This window comes from Pelodiscus sinensis, chromosome 23 (genome assembly GCF_052426305.1).
Source record: "Pelodiscus sinensis isolate ZL-2025 chromosome 23, ASM5242630v1, whole genome shotgun sequence".
NCBI lineage: Eukaryota > Metazoa > Chordata > Testudines > Trionychidae > Pelodiscus > Pelodiscus sinensis.
Window position 1 is genome coordinate 15879560 of NC_143074.1, and position 22495 is coordinate 15902054.

Genomic DNA, 22495 nt, shown 5'->3' on the forward strand with positions numbered 1-22495 from the left:
AAGTACAGGGAGGAGGTAGAACTCTGAGCCAACTGTCCTGCTGTTGCCTGGACATCCCATACACCATGAGATTCTTACTTCATAAACCTTCATAAAACATTCTTTGGAAATCTCCACTGAGGTGGTGTTGGACAAAGCTATTTACTAGGATTAACTAAACTATATGATCATGGTCAGCTGTTCACAATGCTCCAAGGGGGACATCAAGGCACCAGTCAAGTCAATAAGTTTTAACTTGATTTGAGAAACTCCTCTAGTTCTGCCCAGTTATTCGATTCCATTTTAATGCCCCAGCTAATAACTGTGGGCTTCATAGAGAGATGAGAAGGAGCTCTAACTACATACACCACCAAACTCAATTAGTTGAAGCACACACAATGCACATCAGTAATCAACATGCAGACATCATTTCTCTAGAATAATTAGGGCCAGATTTGCATATGACCTCCATTTCTTCAGGCGGAATTTTGTGACCCCAAATAATTGTCCCCCTGGCTTTTGAGTTCCAAATTAATTGCTGGTGCAAATATCAGTAATTTCACCTCTATCCTCCCTCCCCCCGGATCTGAAGCACAACCAGGTAGCTATAGCTTAATTCCAAAGAGCCAGGCCTGCAACTCAGTGAGTGCAAAAAGGGGACCGCAGTTATTTGTGGGTACAAGAACTGTTCCTGCATAAACAGAGGCGGGGGCTGAAAACCCGGCCTTTAACTTAACAGCTTTAGCAGAAACGATGGAGAACCGGGGTTCAGAGTTTAGAAAATAGCACACTGATCCCTGAGGAAGTCCAGATGATGTTCCACTTAACGGTCCTCTAAGTTCTTCCAAGGGCCATGTCTCACAAGCGAGAAACTGCCCTTTTCAGCTTATCAGCCCCACTCCTTAACAACCCTGTCCTCCTTGGGCAGGTGATATGTTGGACTCTCCACCCAGCAGCCTAAGCCCTGCCCACCCTGGGAGCAGACATCACAGGATACAGAACCCACCAAAGATGGGGCGGGCTCTGGAGTGGCCATGGGGATAGCACATTCACCTAGAGAGCACAGGGTGGTGGGTTCAAGTCCTGGGAGCAGCTAGACAGCCAGCACAGGCTACCCCAGGGAGGGACCAGGTTCTTGCATTAGGAAGGCAGGATAAGGGACCTCCCCAAAAGCAGGGGAGAGAGATCCTGGAGTGGCCTAGGGCAGTGCCCCGCAACCCCCAGGGGCTCTCAAGAGAAGCCTGGAGATACAGCAACACAATTGAAATTTGGAGAAATCTTAATCAGGTGGAGGGATCCCTGCTGATCTAAACCAGGAGCACCTAGTGCCTGAGTCCCACTACCTCCATCACTCATGGCCCTTGAGCCCCGGGTGGGGAGGGACACGGAGACTATTTTAGAGGAGCGATGTGAAAGGAACAGCAATAGAGCAAGGAGGAACAAACCGCAGAAGCCATACACACGTTTCATCTGATCCCATCTGCAGCTAGACTGGAAGCCACAGAAGGGCCTAGTATCTGGGCATGTCCAGCCTGGGAGACCCCTGAAATTGCCGGAATTTCGGCTCTCATAGATTCTTGTCACCCACCAGATTGTGTTCATTGCCTGATTGCCTGCGGCGGGGCAAAGGGACAAAGACGTGACTGCGGCAGCAACACGAGGAGACTGGCCACAAAATGCTGCGGACGGCCACGAAACTCTCCCGTTGGTCTCGGGTCACTCGGTTGCTCTTGTGTAACCTGATGGCGGTGAAAGAAACTGCTCAAGTCGCTTTTGAAAGACACTCAATGGCGAGGTCTTGAAGTGCCTGGGCTTGACAATGGGTTGCCTCCATGAGGCCTCGAAGTACAGATGGAAGGCAGCTTGCTCAGGTGCCAGGCTGTCAGTTGGATTAAAATGACTCATTTATTTACCAAAGAACCTCACAAAGTGCTCTCGCTAACAGGGAGAGAGGGCCTAACAGCTCTCCAAGCTGGGGAAGGAGCTCTCGTGCCTACCCGGCCTGCCAAAAGTCATTACTGCCGAGTGTGGAAAGCCATCAGCAGGGTAGAGACCCCCACCGGCAGGGTGACAGATTGGGCTGCGTAATCAGAGGAGGAAGGAGAGAGCACAGAAGCTGTCAGAGGCGAAAGCTCTTGGCTGTGGCCGCCAGAAAACTGGCAAGATGAGTTAGCGTGACTGAATAAACAGCAAACAATCTCCAAATGATCTTTCCCCTCTCCCTGGAAGAGATGAACTTGTTTAAAAGGCACATCCCCAAGGAAGCGCCGCAGAACTTGAGCGGCAGAAAACCCTAGGAGAGTCGCAGCCTTTCTATTCTTTGTTTGCCAGCCTCCTTTGCATGGCAAAAAATAAATAAATAAATAAATAAAAAATTGTTATATTATATAAATAATGAAAGAAACAAAGCATCCCAAGGACAGCCACAGTGGAAAGATGAGTGTGAGAGATGCCAGAGTCAGAGCGAAATAGGAAGGAAGAGGGTTTTTTATTTTCCACGGCGCTCAGTTAAGTAACAGAAGCCTGTGTTTAGTGAGCAAGGCCTGGGACTTTATGGGTACAAAGCACGTCGATGGCTTTGTAGTAAAAGGGCTGAGAATTCCTCCCATGTGAAACATTTTCACTGCTAGTCAGGGAATGACAACTGTATAGAAGTGACTGGTTGACAGACAGAGCGACTAACTAGTCAGCAAAAGGCAGGCACTTTTCCTGGCTGCCTTGTGGACATTCCTGTCAGGTAGCACCTGCAGTTTGGGACCAGTGCTCAAGGTCTCGCCCTACAGAGTTTATATGGCCCCTATTTCTGTAATATCTGAGCCCTCATCATCTTTACCATATTTCTCGTCACAACATCCCTGTGAGGTAGGACTGAGCTATGATCATTTTCCAGACAGAGCAGAGGGACACAGAGACAAAGAGCTTGTCTATGCAAACACTTAGTTTGTGGGGTGTCACTTGACCCTGCACTAGTCCACCACATACTAAGGAGCCAATCGGAGCCCACTACTGCTACATACTGAATGTTCCTTCATGTGCTGTAATCAACTCCTGTTTGGCATTGAGGTAGGTCAAAGCGCATTAGAGAACCGTTAGTGTGACACAGTGGCATCCATGGGGACAGCTAGGGTAGCTTTATACCCTGGCTTGCCACAGACAAGCTGACTGTGTCAATCCCAGGGTCGCCATAGACAGGCTGTAGTAGAACAGGGAACAGAATCCATGTTTCCAGAGACCCAGGCTAGCGACCAAACCACTGCAGTATCTTCCTTTCTGTTCCCTTTCACCCTATTTATCTTCCATCTGTCCTGACCCTGCTCCCAAGAGCCCTGTGGCTTGTAAAGGGGGTCGTGGTAGGCGGAGTCTCCTCTCCCAATGCCGCTTCCTGTTGAACTGTCTCTTCCAGGAGCACGTGCCTGGCAAATTGCCTGATCTTATCTCTTTGTCCAAGGCTTAGTCTCCGCCCTCTACTTTAACCTTGGTTAGATGATAACGAAATCCTCCCGGCCTCTCCCGTCCCACTCACCCCTGTTGCAGCTGGAGCCTGTGAGCCCAAGGAACCAACACCAACTTCCCAGAGGTTTATAAATGGTCCATGCCGAATATAAATAAACTTAACTAAAGTTGGCCAGCTCAGAGACATACTCCTGCAGCTGCTAGACATGTCTTGAGACAAAGTGCATAGGCCAAGGGACAAAACAGGGCACAAAACAAGGAACCGTGACACCTATACCTAGATGAGCATGGAGCACACCTAGAAAGCCACAGGCTCTTTTAAGGAAGCAGAAAGCTTTATCCACCACTAACTGTTGTGCCCTCGCATGATCCAGTACTGCCTCCAGTATGCAGTGCAGTTCTTAGCTGTCGAGAACCCCCCCATTAAAACCATATCTCAATGATTAGCAGTAGGCAGGGTGTTAAGCCACCAACCTTCCATTCCTGCAGATTCTGGGTTCCAAGTCTGGATGAAGTTCCAAGTGACAAAAGAATTCTCAACCCAGTTCTGTGTGCCACATGGTCATTTGCCCACAATCTGATCTGACCAGTCCAAAAGAAGTGGGAATGTATTGAAATTCAGGAAGGAGGCGCATTTGCACAGCTGCACCACGTTCATTCTAATGCTCCCTCCCTTTGTTGGTGGTCCTTAAGATGGATCAAAATTTGTGCACTGATGGGGGAGGGAGGATCCAAAATGACAGATTCCGATAACTTTGAACTTAAGCCCCACAGAAAAGCCAATGTGTTTACGTTCCATCTGCACTTCTGCAGAAAAATGGAGCAATGTGGTTTCTGCTTTGTAAACTGGGGTTGGCTTGTAATTACACAGTAATGGGTTACTTCCCTGAAAATGCTTTTAATATGTAGCCCATGCGCAGATTCTAGTAAATAACAGTTGCATAGTATTGAGCATTCCTTAGTATTCCTTTCAAAGCATTTTGCAAACATCAGTGAATTAATAAGATTTACAGTCCTCTTCATGTCTTCAGGGGAAACCGAGGCACAGTGACTTAGTCAAGGTCAAGCAGGAAACAGAATTGGCTCCTCGGGCCAGGACTATCATCAGATAGGCACATTTTGCAGGTGTCATAATAAGCAACACTCTAAGTCAAAGGCTCCTCTATACAGGCTTGGTAATCCCAGTGCAAACTGTGGCTTTTGCATACAATACAATAAACTACAACTCCTCCCCCAGACCTGCCACCTTTTTCCTTTAAGAACAATGTGTCAGAGCAACGAGAGTAATTTCAGAGCTGGAGACGGTTTCTCAGCTCTAATTACTCCCGATCGCTGTAATTTACAAGTTTGCCGTGTGTCGAAATCACCAAGATTCACACGTTTGCAGATCAACAGCTGCCACTATTAGAGAGCAAATCGTGCAACCTTCTGCACCATTGCAGCAGGCTAGCTGAGGCACCAACGGGTCAGAAACTAGAAGCGGAAGGTGCCACATTGACACAAGGGTGCCAGCAAACTTCAGGAGAGCATGGCAATTTCCCTCCCCACCCTTGAAAGAAGCTTGAAGGGCAAGCCATGGAGAGCAACAAAGCAAAAACACATCTATAACGAAGGAGCCCTCTGGTTGGGCTTCCCTTTAATCCCTGCTTGTCCGTGTCTTTAACCTTGGGATAATCGTCAAGTCGGGACAGCTTTTACTGCATATGTAGGGCAAGTTGCCACAAATAGACACACTATCCAAGACATGCAGGAACTGAGATACTATAGAGGGTGCTTTCCATCCAAGGATCAGAAAGCAATTAACAAAGAGCAGATAAATGTCGTTCCCCCTAAGGAATCAGGATTAGATCAAGGTCTCCTATCCCCAAGTCATCTGCTCTAACCAGTAGACAATACTCCCTCCCAGATCAAGACCCATATATTCTTTTGCATGTTACATTCTAAGTTACCTACAGTGCACAGTAAGGTGCCCGTCTTGCATTGTAAGAACTTCTGGAACACCTCTGTCCTTTCCTAGAGGATAAAAGAAACAAAACACATGTTTAGGACAAGAAGCAATGGGTTTCAACTGCAGCAAGGGAGGTTTAGGTTGGACATTAGGAAAAAACTTCCTAGCTGTCAGGGTGGTTAAACACTTAAATAAGTTGCCTAGGGAGGTTGTGGAATCTCCATCATTGGAGATATTTAAGAGCAGGTTAGACAGACACCTATCAGGAGGTGCTTGATCCTGCTGTGAGGGCAGAGGACTGGACTTGATGTTCTCTCAAGGTCCCTTCCAGGTCTAGTACTCTAGGATTCTATAATTCTATACCCTGCTTTAAAGCAAGTCAATAAAATAAGAGTTTAAATCTGAACCCTTTTCATCTTCCATGATGTTTGTCCAGCTTTGAGAAGTGGGTGGAATTCTGTGGCTCCATCCCAGCAGTTCAGGAGATCTAGAAGTGAAAAATCTATGGCAATAGTGGAGTCACCATATGCTGTCCAGGCTATCACATCACCAAGGGAAGGTGCAGTGTCTGGAGCTGACCCAAAGGCATATGCCCAACTCAAGATGATCAACATCCCAAGGGCTTGTAAAGATGCAGGAGGCTGATGTTCGTAGGCTGAACAGGATCACCTGTACCTGTGCAAAAAGCCTCTAAAGACGGAAAGAGTATCTTATGTTGGATTAGAGGGAGGTAGGCAGGCCTGGTCGCTGGCTTAGAAAATCTGTTTGGGAGAATCAATTCGGTTCCCCCTAGTGGTCAAGTGAGGTTAAAACACCGCAACGGTGAAAAATCACTGCTTTCTCCTCCCAGTCCATGCAGCGCACGCATATTTGCGGGGAGACGGGTTCAATATTAGAATCATCTGCTGCTGAGATGAATGAAACATTTTCTCTAACTCCCTCCAAAGTGAGACCACCCCTGCCGTTCCCCCATCAGCACCCTTAAAAACCTAGTGCATTTTAAGTCCCGGCTGGACAAAGCCCTGGCTGGGTTGATTTAGACTCATAGACCTTAAGGTCAGAAGGGAACATTATGATCATCTAGTCTGACCCCCTGCACAGTGCAGGCCACAAAATCTCACCCACCCCTCCTAGAATAATCCTCTCACCTAGATCTCAGATACTGAAGCCTTCAAATACTTTGAAGACCCCAAGATGCAGAGAATCCTCTAGCTGTGATCTGTGCCCCATGCTACAGAGGAAGGCGAAAAACCTCCAGGGCCTCTGCCAATCTACCCTGGAGGAAAATTCCTTCCCGACCCCAAATATGGCGATCAGCTAAACTCTGAGCATGTGGGCAAGACTCATCAGCCAGACACCCAGAAAGTTCTCTATAGTATCTCCTATCATCCCTCCATTGACCTATTTCCCACTGATAATGAATGGTCAATTAGTTACCAAGATCATGTTATCTCATCAAACCATCCCCTTCATAAACCCATCTAGTTTAATCTTGAAACCAGATAGATCTTTTGCCCCCACTACTTCCCTTGGAAGGCCATTCCAGAACTTCACTCCTCTAATGGTTTCTCCTCTGATTTAGTTGGGTTGGTCCTGCTTTGGGCAGAGGGTTGGACTCGATGACTCCTGAAGTCTCTTCCAGCCCTAGGATTCTATCAGCAGGAAGACACTCAGATGTGGGGAAAGCAGCTTAGCCTTGTCACCCAGTCCTGGGCCTCATAAACTGAATTCTCATCAGAAACGTCTCTAACCAAACTTGCAGTCTGGACTCATCTGACAGCAACTCCCACAGCTCTGCCCATGCACCTCCATCATCTGTTGCTGGTTTAGTCCCAGGACTGGACACCACTCCACACATTCCCTTCCACCTCTTCCTGCAGAACCTCTTGCTATTCCAGCCCTGGGACTTTCCTGAACAGACGCTGTTCATTGCCTCCAATCACTTGGCATTTTCTTGTGAAATATACAGGGACTTTGCCTTGCATCACCCCATCAAACCCACGTGAGGCAATCCTTGAACCCAGGGCTCCAGAGGCAAAAGGCTAATGCGTCAATTTACTGCACCACCTGGTCTCCGTACACATCCCAATTGTCAGTGTACACGTCCCAGTTGACTTTCCTGATTTGTCTTCGATCTCACCCTTTCCATTTCTCTAGCTCAGGCTGCCTCTAGCCTTAAGAATATCACCCTGCTCTTTTGTATCTCTTTCCCAGAGTTTCTTCTCCCTAGTAATCCTTGCCCTCATGCTCCAACTTGGATCGCTATGAATATAGGTCTATTTCAAGCGGAGGGCTAGATGAAAGAGCTGTCTATGGAATCTTTACCCATTTGGCCTCCAGCTGGAAACACCATTCTGAGCTGAGGAAGGAGAACAGCAGCCTAAGCCGCCCCGACAGGCCCAACCTCTCCCAACGAAAATGAAAGCAAAGGACACGTTGCATCTTGTTGACACTGACAGCAGCCGTGCTCAGCAGTACCATATGGGATCCACAATTTAGCTCCATTAATGCTCTTAATTTGAAGACATCAAGCACTAATTACACACTGGGTACTAAAAAGGCAAAACCCTTCCCTTGATGCCAGCTACTTAGTGGCGTTCTGTTGCCTTAACAGCTGGTCAGGGTAGAGCCGGACCAGACAAGGCCTGCTCGCTCGCAGGCGGGCAAGGCTGAGGGAAGGCCAGAACGCAGGGCTGTGAAGCACGTGTTCCTGGTCTTGGCAGGGTGGGATTGAGTGAGAAAAACAACGGCTCTTCACCTCTTGCCTCATCAAATGAGCACTGCTCATTTGCCATCTCGGCCCGGCTGCTCCGGGCAGGGCAGGGCCTCTCCCCGTGGGAGATGGGCAGGGAGAAGGCTGCTGACTTTACCAAGATAATGGCTCGTGTGTTTCACTCTCCTACTAAGAGAGAATGAACACTCACAGCAGAGGCTGACACGCTTCTCCTGGCCTCTGGCTTCCTTCTGGATCAAATCCCATTCTAATCAGCCGGTCAGCCAGGCCCTGCGTGTCCAACACCAACACACCACTCATTCCGGTTAGGTGACCTTTTTGCTGTAATACAATCCCCTGCCAGACAACTCCCTCCCATGGGACTGTTCTTTGCAGCCAAAGCCAGGCTGCTCTCTTCCATAATAATGGGGCCAGCATCTTGTTAGCTGATACTAGCTGACCGAGTCCTAATGTTATAAGATTATTTCCTTTGCTAGTCAAAGCACTTGCTTGCCTACCGCGGAGAGCTGAAAAGGCAAGTACACAAAGGGGCAACGATTTGAGTTTGTCCATTGGGGAACAGAGTGTGACGGCACCAGCACGCTTGAAACAACCAAACAGCCTTTCTCTAAGCCTTGCGCGCTTTTCGTATTCATCCCCCAAAGTCGCATAACAGAGCACAGGAAGAATCCAGAACTGAAGGCAGGTCTCCAGACTTCCATACCTGTGCCCTACCTGCTGGACCATGTTGCCACGCTTAAAAGGGCTTGTGAGGCAGTGAGTAGGGCATGGCAGTGCAGGGGCTATACAAGGCCTTTTTGCCCAATTCGCCACGCCCCGTTTTACCTGCAGCCAATTCCAGGTCTGGAGGGAGAATAAAAGGAGGGAGCCTAACTCAAGGAACTGGAGGGAATCCGTTAGGGCCTGGCCAGCAGAGGCAGGAGCTGGTTCTGCCATCTGCAGGACTTGAGCCAGAGCTATCTCTTGGGTTGGCCACAGGAGGACGCAAGCCTCCAACACAAAGGGGGAGAACCAGAAGGAAACCCCACCGAGGAGGGGGAAATTGGACTCTTAGGGCCACGCCCCAAACTGAAGGAACAGACTCTGGTAAGCAGCCAGAAGTCCTACACCTCAGGCCCCCAGCTAACACCAGGACTTAACCACTAGGCCACCCCGTTGCCTGGGAAACCTGGCCACAGGGCTGACCAGGGCTGGAATTGGAAAAAGAGAGGGAGGAAGAGGAAGTTTCAACTGCAAAACAGCATCTGAAAAGCTCTTCACTGGTTTTCTGTTCATACCCTATGACCCCAGGGGTATAAAGAACCCATAACGTGTCTAGATGTGCAGCTGCACAGATTCAACAGGACAGTCAGAGGCAAACTTCCAGTCCTTGCACTCTGGACCAGAGACGGTGATGATACTCACCTGCTTTGTAAAGAGCTTTGAGAGCCACAGCTCAAAGGAGCTATGTAGAAGCGAGGTATTGGTATTATTATAATGTACCATGTTTTCCCCCCCAATCACGTACTTGGAAGGTGGCCATGGAACAAAACAGAGGATGTGGAATACTTTTCCTTTGGGGTAGGAGATTAGGGTGGAGGGGCAAATGAGGACACGTCTCGGTGGTACTCACCTCCTGTTCCATGTTGCCGTGTAGTCGCAAGAACTTTACGTGTGAAGAGGGGTGTGGCAAACGCTCAGGCTCTTTAGCCTCTTGGCCTCCCAGCAGGACTTTTAGGAGGAGCTGGTAGTGGAATTCCACTTGCTCACAGCTGGAGAAAAAAATGATCATCTTGTGGTGTTTTTCAAACTGCAAAGGGAACAAGAACAGGCATAAAGACATGTTTATAAGCCTCTGGCCACTCTCTGATCCCCTAAAGGCCAAATGACCTTAATTTCTAATGCAGCCGAAAACAGACAAATTAAAAATGTTGGCAGATAAACTGTCTGCTAAAAACAAAAGTTCATATCCTACATCCTGGAGCCTCCTTCCACCTCTGGCCCGGTGACAGAGGAGAATGCCTCTCATTGGGCTCCTGCACACTCCACTGGCACTTAACTCACATGAATACAGATCAAAGTCTTAAGCCTTCACTCTGTGGAAGATTGACACTGCTGCAATTGATCTTTCAGAGTTTGATTTAGCCTGTCTAGTTAAGGCTCTCTAAATCAAACTCAGAGAGCACCCCTGCCAGTGGCCAGTACTCCTGCTCTTGCAAGTAGTAAGGGAAGCTCACAGGAGCATTTGCCCTTATCGGCCTCCTGTTTTGGTTATGGCACTAAACTTGGCTTAAGGAAAGCCAACTCCAGCTATGTATTCTACGTAGCTGGAGTTGTGTACCTTAGACCAAGCTTCCTGGTCTAGAGTAGACTTGGCCTCAGAAATAATCCACATGGCCCTTGATGGCCTAGGACCCGGTAATACCCCGCTCTGAGACAGCTGTATGCCAATGGAATACAACAGCTGAGAGAGTCTAGGCTGGGATCCTTAAGAGCTGAAGTACAGGATTTCTCAGTGGAACCCTTATAGCGCCACAACTCCCGACTAGAGAAGGTTAGATTGAGCCCAAGTTGCACCATCATTGGAACACCATGCAATTTACACACTGTGGCAGAGCTCCAGCTGGGCCTTGGGGAGGGGTCCTATGCTTCCAAGGCTCGCTGCGGCTCTCCACATAGCCTCTTGCCCTTCACAGCCTACTGAGCCATCGTCGTCACAGGCCAGTCAAACGGTTCGGGGTGTGCCCCTCTTTAGTCCCAAACTCCCCCATCAGAGGTGGCCTTCACAGTGGTGCAGGGAGGTTGGGGGGAAAACACAGGCCTGCCCTCTGCTCTGGATACCAGCCCAGGGATGCTAATGGCAGTGGTGGCAGGTAGTAATTCCCCCACCACCAGAGATGCAGCTTTTCCGTGAGCCACTTCTCCAACCAACTCCTCCCAGAGCAAGTCCATCCCACTCCTCCACAGCACACTTCCTTGCTCCCAGCCCTTAGCTCCCCCAGCCCTCTCTGAAGGGAAGCCTTTTAAACCAGCCCCAGCCAGGCCTTAATGGGCCGCAGCTGTTTGATTAGCCTGTCTCTTAATTGCCTTTCAGGTCCCTGCCTACTTTAACTGCGCTGCAGCAGCCCCTACCTTGGTCACTCTGGCTACATCTACACAGCAGGTTTTTGCATTTCCTCTTCTGCAAAATGGAGCGCTCATTTGCATATCCCATGCTCTCATTTGCATATCTTCTTCCGATCCTTTTTCCGGAAGAGGTTTTTGCAATAAAAAGCTCTGTGTAGACGGGGCCATTTGTCGGGGGAAAAAAACCTTTTGTGCAAGAGCCCATAAACCTCATTTTTTGAGGAATAAGGTATCTTGCTCAAAAGGGTTTTTTCCGACAAATGGCCCCATCTACACAGGGCTTTTTCTCGCAAAAAACTCTTCCGCAAAAAGGATCCGAAGAAGATATGCAAATGAGAGCATGAGATATGCAAATGGAGTGCTCATTTGCATGTCCTCTTCCACAAAAACCCCACAGTATAGATGTAGCCTCAGGGAACAGAAAACTATTAACTCAGTGGCCAGTAAATCTACCTTCTATCAGACTTTAGTAGCCAAGCGGTCTGGGTCTGTCACAATATACTTATTTCCCAAACTTGGGAGGAGGAGAGAAAAGAGAGAGAGGTGTGTGTGCGTGTGTGTCCATTGTACATGTAGAGTTGACACCCAACCCCAGAACCCTTGAAAACACACACAAATTTTGGGATCAATGGAAGTTTAGCCCCAGGAACGAGCTTAGGATTTGGCCCAAGACACTATTAGGCTAGCATGGAGCGACTTGGTCCATTGGGTTTTATGCATCAGAACACAATCCCATCCACTACTCACTTTCATTTTCTGTTGCATTACCTTAAAGAAAAGCTCACTGTAATCAGGTGTAACCCACACCCTTAGGGTGTGTCTAGACTACATGCCTCCTTCGACGGAGGCATGTAGATTAGCCAGATCGGAAGAGGGAAATGAAGCCGCGATTAAAATAATCGCGGCTTCATTTAAATTTAAATGGCTGCCCCGATCTGCCGATCAGCTGTTTGTCGGCAGATCGGGGCAGTCTGGACGCGATGCGCCGACAAAGAAGCCTTTCTTCATCGACACAGGTAAACCTGGTTTCACGAGGCTTACCTGCGCCGATGAAGAAAGGCTTCTTTGTCGGCGCGTCGCGTCCAGACTGCCCCGATCTGCCGAGAAACAGCTGATCGGCAGATCGGGGCAGCCATTTAAATTTAAATGAAGCCGCGATTATTTTAATCGCGGCTTCATTTCCCTCTTCCGATCTGGCTAATCTACATGCCTCCGTCGAAGGAGGCATGTAGTCTAGACACACCCTCAGTGTGGTTCACTGACCAATGCAGTGGCACCTAGACCACAGCAATAGGTAAGATCAAGAGATGTCTACAGCAGGGGCTGGGAGCCAGCTGGCTTTTAGCTCAGAGGCTACGATTAGACTGGCATGATTTTCCGCAAATGCTTTTAATGGAAAAGTTTTTCCGTTAAAAGCATTTGCGCAAAAGAGCGTCCGTGCCAATCTAGACGCGGTTTTGCGCAAGAAAGCCTCGATCGCCGTTTTCGCCATCGGGGCTTTTTGCGCAAAACACTTTTTAGCTGTCTACACTGGCCCTCTTGCGCAAATACATTTGCGCAAGAGGGCTTTTTCCCGAATGGGAGCAGCATAGTATTTGCGCAAGAACACTGACAATCTTACATTAGATCGTCAGTGTTCTTGCGCAAATTCAAGCGGACAGTGTAGACAGCTGGCAAGTTTTGCTTTTGCGGAAAAACTTGCCAGTCTATACGTAGCCCATGGGTAGAGGCGCCTATACGCAGCTTCAGAGATCCCAGGTTCAAATCCACCCAGTGGAGGTTACACAGGCATGAATACAACACAAATGAAGCCTCACCTTGCACTTCCCCAGGATAAAAGCTCCTAGTGTGACAAGCCTCAGTTTACTGGGAACCACCACCACATGCTGTTGGAGCTTCTCTGGTATGGCAAAGCCATCTTCTTCCACTCCGGCCGGGGAACAAATGGATTCCTGCTTTGGTGTGTTTCTGTCCCAGGTTTCATCCACCACAGTGATGCTCACGGGCTCGTGCAAACTGATATCGGCCAACCTCGTTACTCCTGCACCAAACAAAACCCACAACACATGATGCCTACTCTTCTCTGAAAGTAAACTGTGGGAAATTGTTCCACTTTGTCTCCTTGAATTTTAACATCATAGGGCCGTGGTCACCAACCGGTAGCTCGCGATCTACCGGTCGCTCTCAGAGGCTCTCAGAGTAGCTCTTGAGCCCTCTCTGAACTGCGCGCATGCGCAGTACCTTTACATTAGATTTCCTCATTTGAGGAGCAGCTACTCACCGAACAACGCCAACGGTGAGTAGATGCGAGGAATGGTGGGAGGTTGGAAGGGCTGAAAAACCCCAACCAGCTGGCTGTGGGTTCAGCCCGGAGGAGGCTGCCCCGCGCTCCAGCTGATCGGCGGCTTCCCTTGTGCACCAGCCCACGTGGAGCGTGGTGCACCCGGGCTGAGCGCCATGGCCAGCTGGCTGGGCAGCCGCTTCTGTTCCCGCCCATCCGGCTGCCTTGCACTCAGCCCGGGAAGCTTGCTCCAGCACAGCGTGGTGCACCCTGGCTGAGTGCAGGACAGCCAGCAGGCGGGAACAGAAGCAGCTGCCCAGCCAGCTGGCCATGGTGCTCAGCCAGGGTGCACCACGCTCCATGGAGGCTGGTGCACAAGGAAGCCGCCGATCAGCTGGAGTGCGGGGCAGCTTCCTCCTCCAGATGGCCGGGCAGCCGCTTCTGTTCCCGCCCGCCAGCTGTCCGGTGCTCAGCCCAGGAAGCTTGCTCCAGCACAGCTGGAGCTAAGTGCAGCCTCCCTGGGCTGAGCGCTGGGGGGGGGGGAAGGTGGGTTGGCGCCAGGACAAGCGCGCGCGGGGCTTCCCTGCGCCGGGGGAGGGGGGTGCAGTTGGCCCCAGGGCAGGCGCGTGCACGGGGCTTCCCTGCATGGGTGGGGGGGGGGGGGTTGGCCCCCTGGGCAGCCATGCGCGGGCTTCCCTGCACCGGGGGGAGGGGGGGGGTGCAGTTGGCCCCAGGGCAGGCGCGTGCACGGGGCTTCCCTGCATGGGTGGGGGGGGGTTGGCCCCCTGGGCAGTCACGCGGGGCTTCCCTGCCCGGGGGAGGGGCGTCGGCCCCGGGGCAGGCGCGTTCGGGGCTTCCCTGCGCCATGTGGGGTCGGCCCCAGGGCAGGCATGGGCTGGTTTCCCTAGGGGGAGGGGAGAATCCTGGGAGGAGGGAGATGCAGGGGACTCTCCGCCTCCACTGGCACCCCACTCCCCAGCCACAGAACGCTGTCCCCACGCCCCTGGCCCCAGCCACAGTACTCTGTCCCCATTCCTGTCCCCACTCCCTGAACTCTGTCCCCACTCCCCCGTCCCCACTCCCTGAACTGTGTCCCCACTGGCACCCTGTCCCCTGCTGCAGAACCCTGTCCTCTGCCCTCCCAGCACCCTGCTCCCTCTCCCCTGCCCCCAGCTGCAGAACTCTGTCCCCACAAAATGTACAATTATAAATGCTTCATTTTCGATTTAAATAGCATGAATAAAAAACAGACCATTTATTTCATAGCTATAAACACCTGATTTTAATTTTATGTATCGCATAATTTAAAAATAAACTGTTTATCAGAGTGTGTAAGTAAGGGCTGAGGATAGCAAGTGATGGACAGGAGGAGAATAGAGAGGGCGGGGCTTCAAGGAAGGGGCGGGGAGGTAGATCTTCGCCTGTTCTGAGATTTAAAAAGTGATCTTGGGTGTAAAAAGGTTGGAGATCACTGTCATAGGGTAAATAGGTGCATCTCAAGGGCACGAGGCTGTTCTGTGGGAATGGTGGAAGTTGGCTTGAAGTTGATGGGGCTGTAACATTTTCAAGAAATTGGCAAAACCTTCCAACAAACTTCACTGTTTGATAGGAGAGTGCTGTGATCTAAAAGAGAGGCATGGTTTAGACATGCTCTACAGCAGAGGTGGGGAACCAAAAGCCTGGGGACCATAAGCGGCCCCCGACTTGCCTGGATCTTGCCCCCAGAGTCTCAGGGCTGCCCACCCAGCATTGGGGAGCCAGCGCTGGCACTCCATCCCCCTAACACTTCCTTGCGGGGCTAGAGCACACAAAATCTACTAGCCTTGGACCCCTTAGGTTCTGATGTGTGAGGAGAATGTGGGGAGTGTCTTTCTTCTTCTCAGTTGGGGGCCTTGTCAGTGAGGAATTTTTTTTTTTTTTTGCTTCTCGCTTGTGTACAGCCCCTGACTGATTTTTCTGTGGGTCAGCAGTCCCCAACTCAATAAAGGTTCGCTGCCCCAACTCTATAGCTTACCCTCTGTGAGCGTGGCTGAGAGCAGGACATTCTGCCGTCTCTCGCTCTCTGTATTTAAAGCATTGAGAATCACGGTCACATCCTTCTCAAAGCCCATGTCCAGGATCCTGCAAATAAGACAGAGATCACAGAAGACACTATGAGAAAATACCGGGACAAAGAAAGAAGAGAAGGCTCAAGGCTACATGAGCCAATTAGGACTACAGGAGTAGCCAATCTAGTCCTGTATCCTCTCTCCAGCAGTGGCCAGCACCAGAAGTGTCAGAAGGTGCAAGATTCCTGTATTGGACAACTGCAGAATAACTTGCCCAGAGGGGAAACAGCATCCTAACCCTGGGCACTGAGTGGTTGCTTTATGCCCTGGAGCACGAGGGTTTAGATCTCTTATTTTTTAAATATTGAATACATTATCTAATGTAGCTGTAGAGGTTCTCGTTAGCCATGTCAAATGTCTAAGCACTTAAAAGTTTACCTGTCCGCCTCATCCATAATCAGCCACTGGATACGAGAGAAGTGAATGCACTTTGTGGACTTGATGTGATCGACCAGGCGGCCAGGAGTTGAAATGAGAATATTTATTCCTTTGCGTAATCTGTTTAGATTAAAGCAAATAAAGCGTTCAGAGTTTATCGCTAATCTGGAGCCCATAGAGTACAGGGGAGAAATCCCACTCCCACTAGAGTCAATGCCAGAATTCCCATTGACTTCAATGGGGTTGGGATTTCATTCTTGTTTTTTAAAGAGAAGCTGCTTTATGCAGCTAAAAAGCACCCAAGACAACTCATCCCTAGCTTGCAACAGATGCATGTGAGTTTTCAGCTTTACTCTGAAGAGGGTCCCATTCCTGGATAGAGCAGCACGTGAGTGAAGTTCGTCCCTTGGCGGCCGTCTCGGTCGGTTGTCGGCATCCCTTATCAGCAGTCTCCTTTGGTACCTCATGTGTTTCTTTTATAGCAGAGCACTCTTCTCTGAACACACCAAGATCAGCCACCCCAGGTCCGCTCTCCACTACTTCCTCCCTGTAACTTTGTTATGCCCGAAGGTTTAACTCGTTAACTGATTAACTATGAGTTTACATCCCTAGTTCAGGCATGTCCAAAGTCCGACCCGCGGGCCAATTGCGGCCCGTGTTCCGATTTAATACGGCCCCCGCTTCCTCCCCCTCTCCTGGCTCCCCGGCGCTCTTTTGAACTGGCGCGCCCAGCGCGCCGCTTCCGGCCACGCCGCCGCCGCCCGTGGCCTCCGCGGTCCTAGAGCCTGCCCTGTAGGGCACGTCCGCAGCCCCGCTCCCGCGCTCGGCTGTGGGTTCGCCCTGTCCCCGGGCTGCCGTGAGGCCGGCGTGCCCTGCGCTCTCCGCCCGCCTCCGACCCTGCGGGCCCTCCGCCTTGGGGCTGAGAGTGCGGGGACGGCCCTTACGCATGTTCACTTCTTCAAATCTGGCCCTCTTTGAAAAAAGTTTGGACACCCCTGTCCCTAGTTGAAATGAAAGAGAAAGAGCATCTAGCCTGCTTAGGCACTTTTGAAACCCCCAGTACTTATGAGCATCATTAAGGCCAAAAGTATAACTGGGTTCAAAAAAGAATTAGATACGTTCCTAGATGATCAGTCCATTCATGGCTATTAGCCCAGATGGCTAAGCCTCTGATTGCCAGTTGCAGGGACTGGATGATGGGATGGATCATTCAGTAATTGCCCTGTTCTAGTCATTCCTCCTGAAGCATCTGGCATTGGTCAGAAGACAGGATACTGGGCTGAATGGACCATGGATCTGACCCAGGGTGACCGTTCCTACGTAATACTTTGAACATCTGGCACCCTTCAGATTTTTAAAATTAGTAGACCTCTTGTCTTCCATCTGGTTTGTACTCATAGATTGGAGGAGAAAAATCAGCTTTCTTGCCTTTTCAACTTCCAATCAGCCTCTTCCCTTTCAAAGAACTAATCCAAATGAAGAAAATGTTCCCTCGGAATATGCTACTTAAACTGAAACCAAACATAAATAAGGCAAAAGGTTTTCTATACAACACAAACGGGAAATACTTTCATTTGAAAACAATGTAATACCAGCATTTGCTTCATCAGAAAGACAGACAATAATACATATACTTCATGTAGAATATGACTGTGACATTAATAACAATCTTGAGTTGATCGCAAAAATTAAATATATTTCCCACTTCATTCTACGTATACTTTTAAAAGTGGTGTTAGCTCACTCAGAGTTGAGTAAAGGTTAGTGATGCAGCATATTTTGAAATTTTATTTAAATAGTTTTAATAGCTTACAGCAAATTCAATCATAAAAGGTTCATTAAAATATTTAATTAAAAAGCCAGTTTTTATTTTTTAACCACACAGGATAAATATGTATTTATTAGAGCTGGTCAAAAAAAATTCCATTGTAAAATGCCTTTTCATCTAAATCAAAACTGTGTGAAAGTGCTGATTTTTGGGTTACCTTCATTTAGAAAACAAATTGACATGAAAAGTTTTAATAAAGGTGAAAAGCTTAATTTTGACCTTTTTATAACAGAATACTCTGATTTGCTATTTTGAAACAAAAAGTTGTTCTAAATGATAAATTACAACATAAAACCAAAAAGCAATGCCAAAAATCAAAACCAAACTTTGATCCAAAACAAAAACAAAAATTTTAAATTGTTTTGCAGAAAATTTAGAAAAATCTTGGTTTTTGTTCTGATTTGGAACTAATTTTTCAAAAACTGCAAAATTTCCCACAAAATGGAAATTTTGGTTCCTGCACAGCTCAAATATACATAATAGTCACTTATTCAAGAACACTGTTTAGGGTTATTTAAATTATAATTAATACTGCACGGGGAATATCCAGCTGTTCTCTCCCAGTTAAAAGGCATTTTCAGCAATAAAGACAGGTGAAAGGATACAAGTAAAACACAAAACATAATTTTAAGACATTGGCTTCTTACCTGGCTTTTTCAGACTTCCTCTTTTCTCCCCCCATTAGCACACCCGGCACAATCCAGGTAAACGGCTGGAGAAAAAAAACAAGACCTATATGAAGCCGTCTTAAGAAGCTGATTTTTCTTGACAAAAAGATAGGTAACTCAGGTTTATAGCTGTGCTTCTGATTTGATCTAATAAATATACTTCATGTGCTCTCTACCACCTACAGGTAAATATCAGTTTAATTCTAGCTATGGAATTTGCTTCCGACTTTGAAAAAATTGACAATCGTTTTGGCACCACTTCCAATAATATAATAAGTCTCCCCCTTCTCCCTGTGTAGCCTAAATATTCAAATACAATTTGCAATTCTATTTCTTCCTGTTGCCTTTTAGGCAAAATATTCCTACAGTCAAGCAAAATATAAAGAAACATAATAAAGATCCTTTATACAGTTTTGTTAACAAGTTAATAAAGGCTCCCAAGGTGGAGTAACAGCTCCCAAGGAATGTTGTTATTGACTTCAATGGGGGTCCAAATCTCCAGTACAATCAAGCGCAGCTCAGTTTTTAACAGGTGGAAACAAAATATGGAACCCCTGAACCTCATTCAAGAGTGGGGGTGGGAGACAGAGGGAACACAAGTTTTAACAGTGTACATACAGATCTTGCAGTTAATCAAAGACCACAACACTGCCCAGCCTGCTACATGCCATGTAGCAATGTAAGACCTGCCCTACTGGAGTAGGTCATTAGACCATCTAGTCCAGCATACCATCTCCAATCATTTATTATATTTAAATTTATAATAAAATAATGATTTTAAAAGGAGTGTATCCAACCTTCTAGAGGCTCTAACACATCATGAATAATACAATAAAATTCTAGCAGCCTTCATAATTTCAACAGGAATCCAGACAGCCCCTTAGTGAAATGCCTTCCCACCCCTTCAACATTATGGGAAGCTCTTCCAAAAACCTGATCAAACAGATTAACTATACTATACCATACAATGGAGGCCTCACCAACACTACAGATGTTACCACACGGCCATCAAACTAGAACAATTCTAGAACAATGGCTCTTGACGGAATGCAATTAGCCAACGTTAAAAGGAAGATCTGAATTTCATATCAAAGACTGTCTAATTAGAATGTCTAATTAAAAAGAAAAATGATTAAAATGTCTTTAAAATTTGTTTAATATCATTTAAAAAAACTCTACCCTCACAGGAGGGTAATGGGAGCTAGGACTTGGGGAACCAGCTGGATATTTGAATGCATGGGGCATCAGAGGCTAAGGCCTAGATTTTGCAATGCTTACTCATTGGCTTACCCTGACCACTGGCCTTGAAATCAATGGAACTATTCACGTTAGTAAAGTTCAACATATGACTCAGTGTTTGCAAGACAGGGGCCTAAAGCTGTTGAGAAGAAGGTTCTACCATCATTTTTTGGGTTAATTTTTGACACTACCAACACTGCACATGCTAGTAACGTTCAGCATAGGAGCCGGTGTTTGCAAGACTGGGGCCTAAAGCTGTTGTGAGGGAGGGTTTTTTGGGTTAATTTAAGCTTTTTTTTTCTTTTCTTTTTTTTAAATATTATTAGCATAGCACTTTGCAAGTCTTCAATTTCCCCATATAGTCAAGTGGCTTTTTGATTTGTTGAGGCTTATTGTGCTACTACATCAGAGCCTCCTCTGTCTAACACCAATCTCAATCCAATGGCATCTGTTCCTATAAAAGTTCCCATTCAGAACCATGGAAATTCTGAAGTAGCAGCAGACATCTCTAAAAATAAAACAATGCAAAACACCTATTTTAATTCCTATTCTTCTTCTTTAATAAATATGTATTTAGCTCCCTAGTGTATTATAATTAATCACCACAGCAGCCACTGAATAGTTGAAAACATCCAACAGGGAAAAAAAAAATCAAGCTTAAACGCACTGAGGTTTCCCTTGAATGCTAAAATTGTGCAAACTGGTTTTATTCTTTATTTTAAGGACCAGCTATTCTGCTAGGTGCTGAATCCACTCAACTCCCTGTTGTGCTTAGGGGGAGTGAAGGTGCTTAGATTCTCATAGCAAAAGGTTCAGGAAGGAGTGAGTGGGAAATAAAGAATGAAATCCTTACCTTCAGCAATTTCTGGACAGTATCAAAGCTCTGTAGGGCTAGCTGCAGAAATCAACAGATGAAAATGAAAGTTTTATGGAACTCCAACACATCTGTACTAGAATAGTAGCCATGCAATTTAGATAACATTTTCATTTTTTCTGCAGTCTGTTATAAACTGGTGATTACGTTATTAGAACTCTAAATATTTTATTAATTAAAAATATACCTAACCCAGTATCCTTTCAATTAATAGTCAACACAAAGGAAGAAACCTCTATTAGCTTTGGACCTATACAAAAACAATGTTTTGTGCTCCCTCTGCTGTTTCAAATTAAAAACATTGTTCTCAAAGCTGTGCACATTTCTGTTCACATCTTCAGGGATGCTGATGTACAAGAAAGAAACTATCCAAGGCATGCTGGGTTTTGCGCCCCTAAAACCAGTGAGGGATAACATGGAATGCCTTCTTGGAGAAAAATGCTAGAGAAAAGGAGCGTAAACCCGCACTGCCACCGATTCACTGAGAGTCAAGGACAGGCCATATGTCCTTTCTGCAACTCCCTTTTCCCACCTGCAAAGTGGGGATAATATCTACTTAGCTCATGTGTATAGGAGTGAAGCTTTCTTACGTGGGTAAAATTATTTGAATTCCTCCGACAAAAAATAGGCAGGTGCTAAATATTATTTATGTGCCAAACTTTCAAGAGGCCATTACTAACCATGGAATGTAAAAATAAGACCAATTACAATCACAGACCAAAAATTTACTCCACAGCAACACTTTAATCCATTTTATGAACAGCTCTCGCGTGCTTAGTATTCTTGGAGCATCCTGGAGAAGCAAAAAGTTTGCAGCTGTAAAAGCTTCAGGGCCTTTTTCTGTCTCAGAATTGAGCTGAGATACTGCAGTGCAGGCTGCATAAAACACTGTGCCCAAAACAACATACCTGTGATCAATTCTCTGCATGGAAGTTATTAGCGTTTGATATGGAAAATATTGATACAAAGGCAATTTCAGAGCAGAGTAAAGCAAATAAAACAAAGCAAATAGAGTTCAAAGGACAAACCACTGGTTTGCCAGACATTCACTGATGAGTTTGAAAATGGGGGCTTTACAAATCAACAGGAGTGTCTGCATAAACTCTTGCGTTTGCAGCACTGATTTCACTCTCAAACTCTCCCTCCCCAAGCTAGAAAGGTTTCTCTCTTCCTGTGTTTTAAGCTAAAGCACTTCTCCAGTGTTACCAACTAATTCTTAAACACAAAGGGAAACGTGAATGTTTCTCCTTAGCTTACTTCAGTATGGCACCGAAGGCAAGAGAAATAATTTCATACCGACGGCAAATGCTCTTTCTGGAAGGGGAAGATTTGAATTAAAAATTGGGAAAGTTAGAAGAGATGAGCTAACAAACTATCCCACTAGGCATCTCAAATCTATCACTCTTAAATGCTTCCTTTTTCTTACACTGAAGGTGATGGGGAGAATTTGATAGAAGGAGATTCATAGGGTACAGAGCTGAAATCAAGGTTGGAGAGCTACTCATGACAGTTCACCACACACTGGTGATCAAGCCAGCTGATAACATGGACTACTCATGGAAGAAACATTTCCATATGGTACCTTGGGATGTGGAGACAGTGAGCACTGGCAACTGTGAGCACAACTCCGCTGACTGCAATGCACATGCCTACACCAAGAGTGAATCTGGCCCATAATTCCTCCTGGCAACGACACGAGCCACAAATCTCTACCTGAAAACCTATCCCTCAGCACTGGAGTAAAATCAAGGACATCCTTAAAGGTCACAGAGCAAGAGCTAGTGCAAAAGCACTGACTAGAGGAGTGGAAAGATTTGCTGGGCCCCTGGGCAAGGTGGAGAAGGAGGGAGAGGGGCAGCAGCTCTGTATTCCAGGAAGGGGCAGGGTTGGGCAGTAGCAG

At 47.3% G+C, this 22495-nt stretch overlaps 1 protein-coding gene across 2 annotated transcripts in view; it reads right to left on the bottom strand.

Annotated features, from left to right (window-relative positions):
* The window catches only part of DDX31 (DEAD-box helicase 31), an 81554-nt gene that overhangs the window by 48376 nt on the left and 10683 nt on the right, over positions 1-22495 (bottom strand). For both annotated transcript variants that reach the window (XM_006136813.5, XM_089772903.1), the window contains 7 exons: positions 20575-20616; positions 18462-18526; positions 15987-16106; positions 15515-15621; positions 13037-13260; positions 9727-9903; positions 5386-5445 (listed from right to left, as the gene is read on the bottom strand). In XM_006136813.5, coding sequence (XP_006136875.3) covers positions 5386-5445; positions 9727-9903; positions 13037-13260; positions 15515-15621; positions 15987-16106; positions 18462-18526; positions 20575-20616 — 795 coding nt within the window. The remainder of the gene's footprint in view (positions 1-5385; positions 5446-9726; positions 9904-13036; positions 13261-15514; positions 15622-15986; positions 16107-18461; positions 18527-20574; positions 20617-22495) is intronic.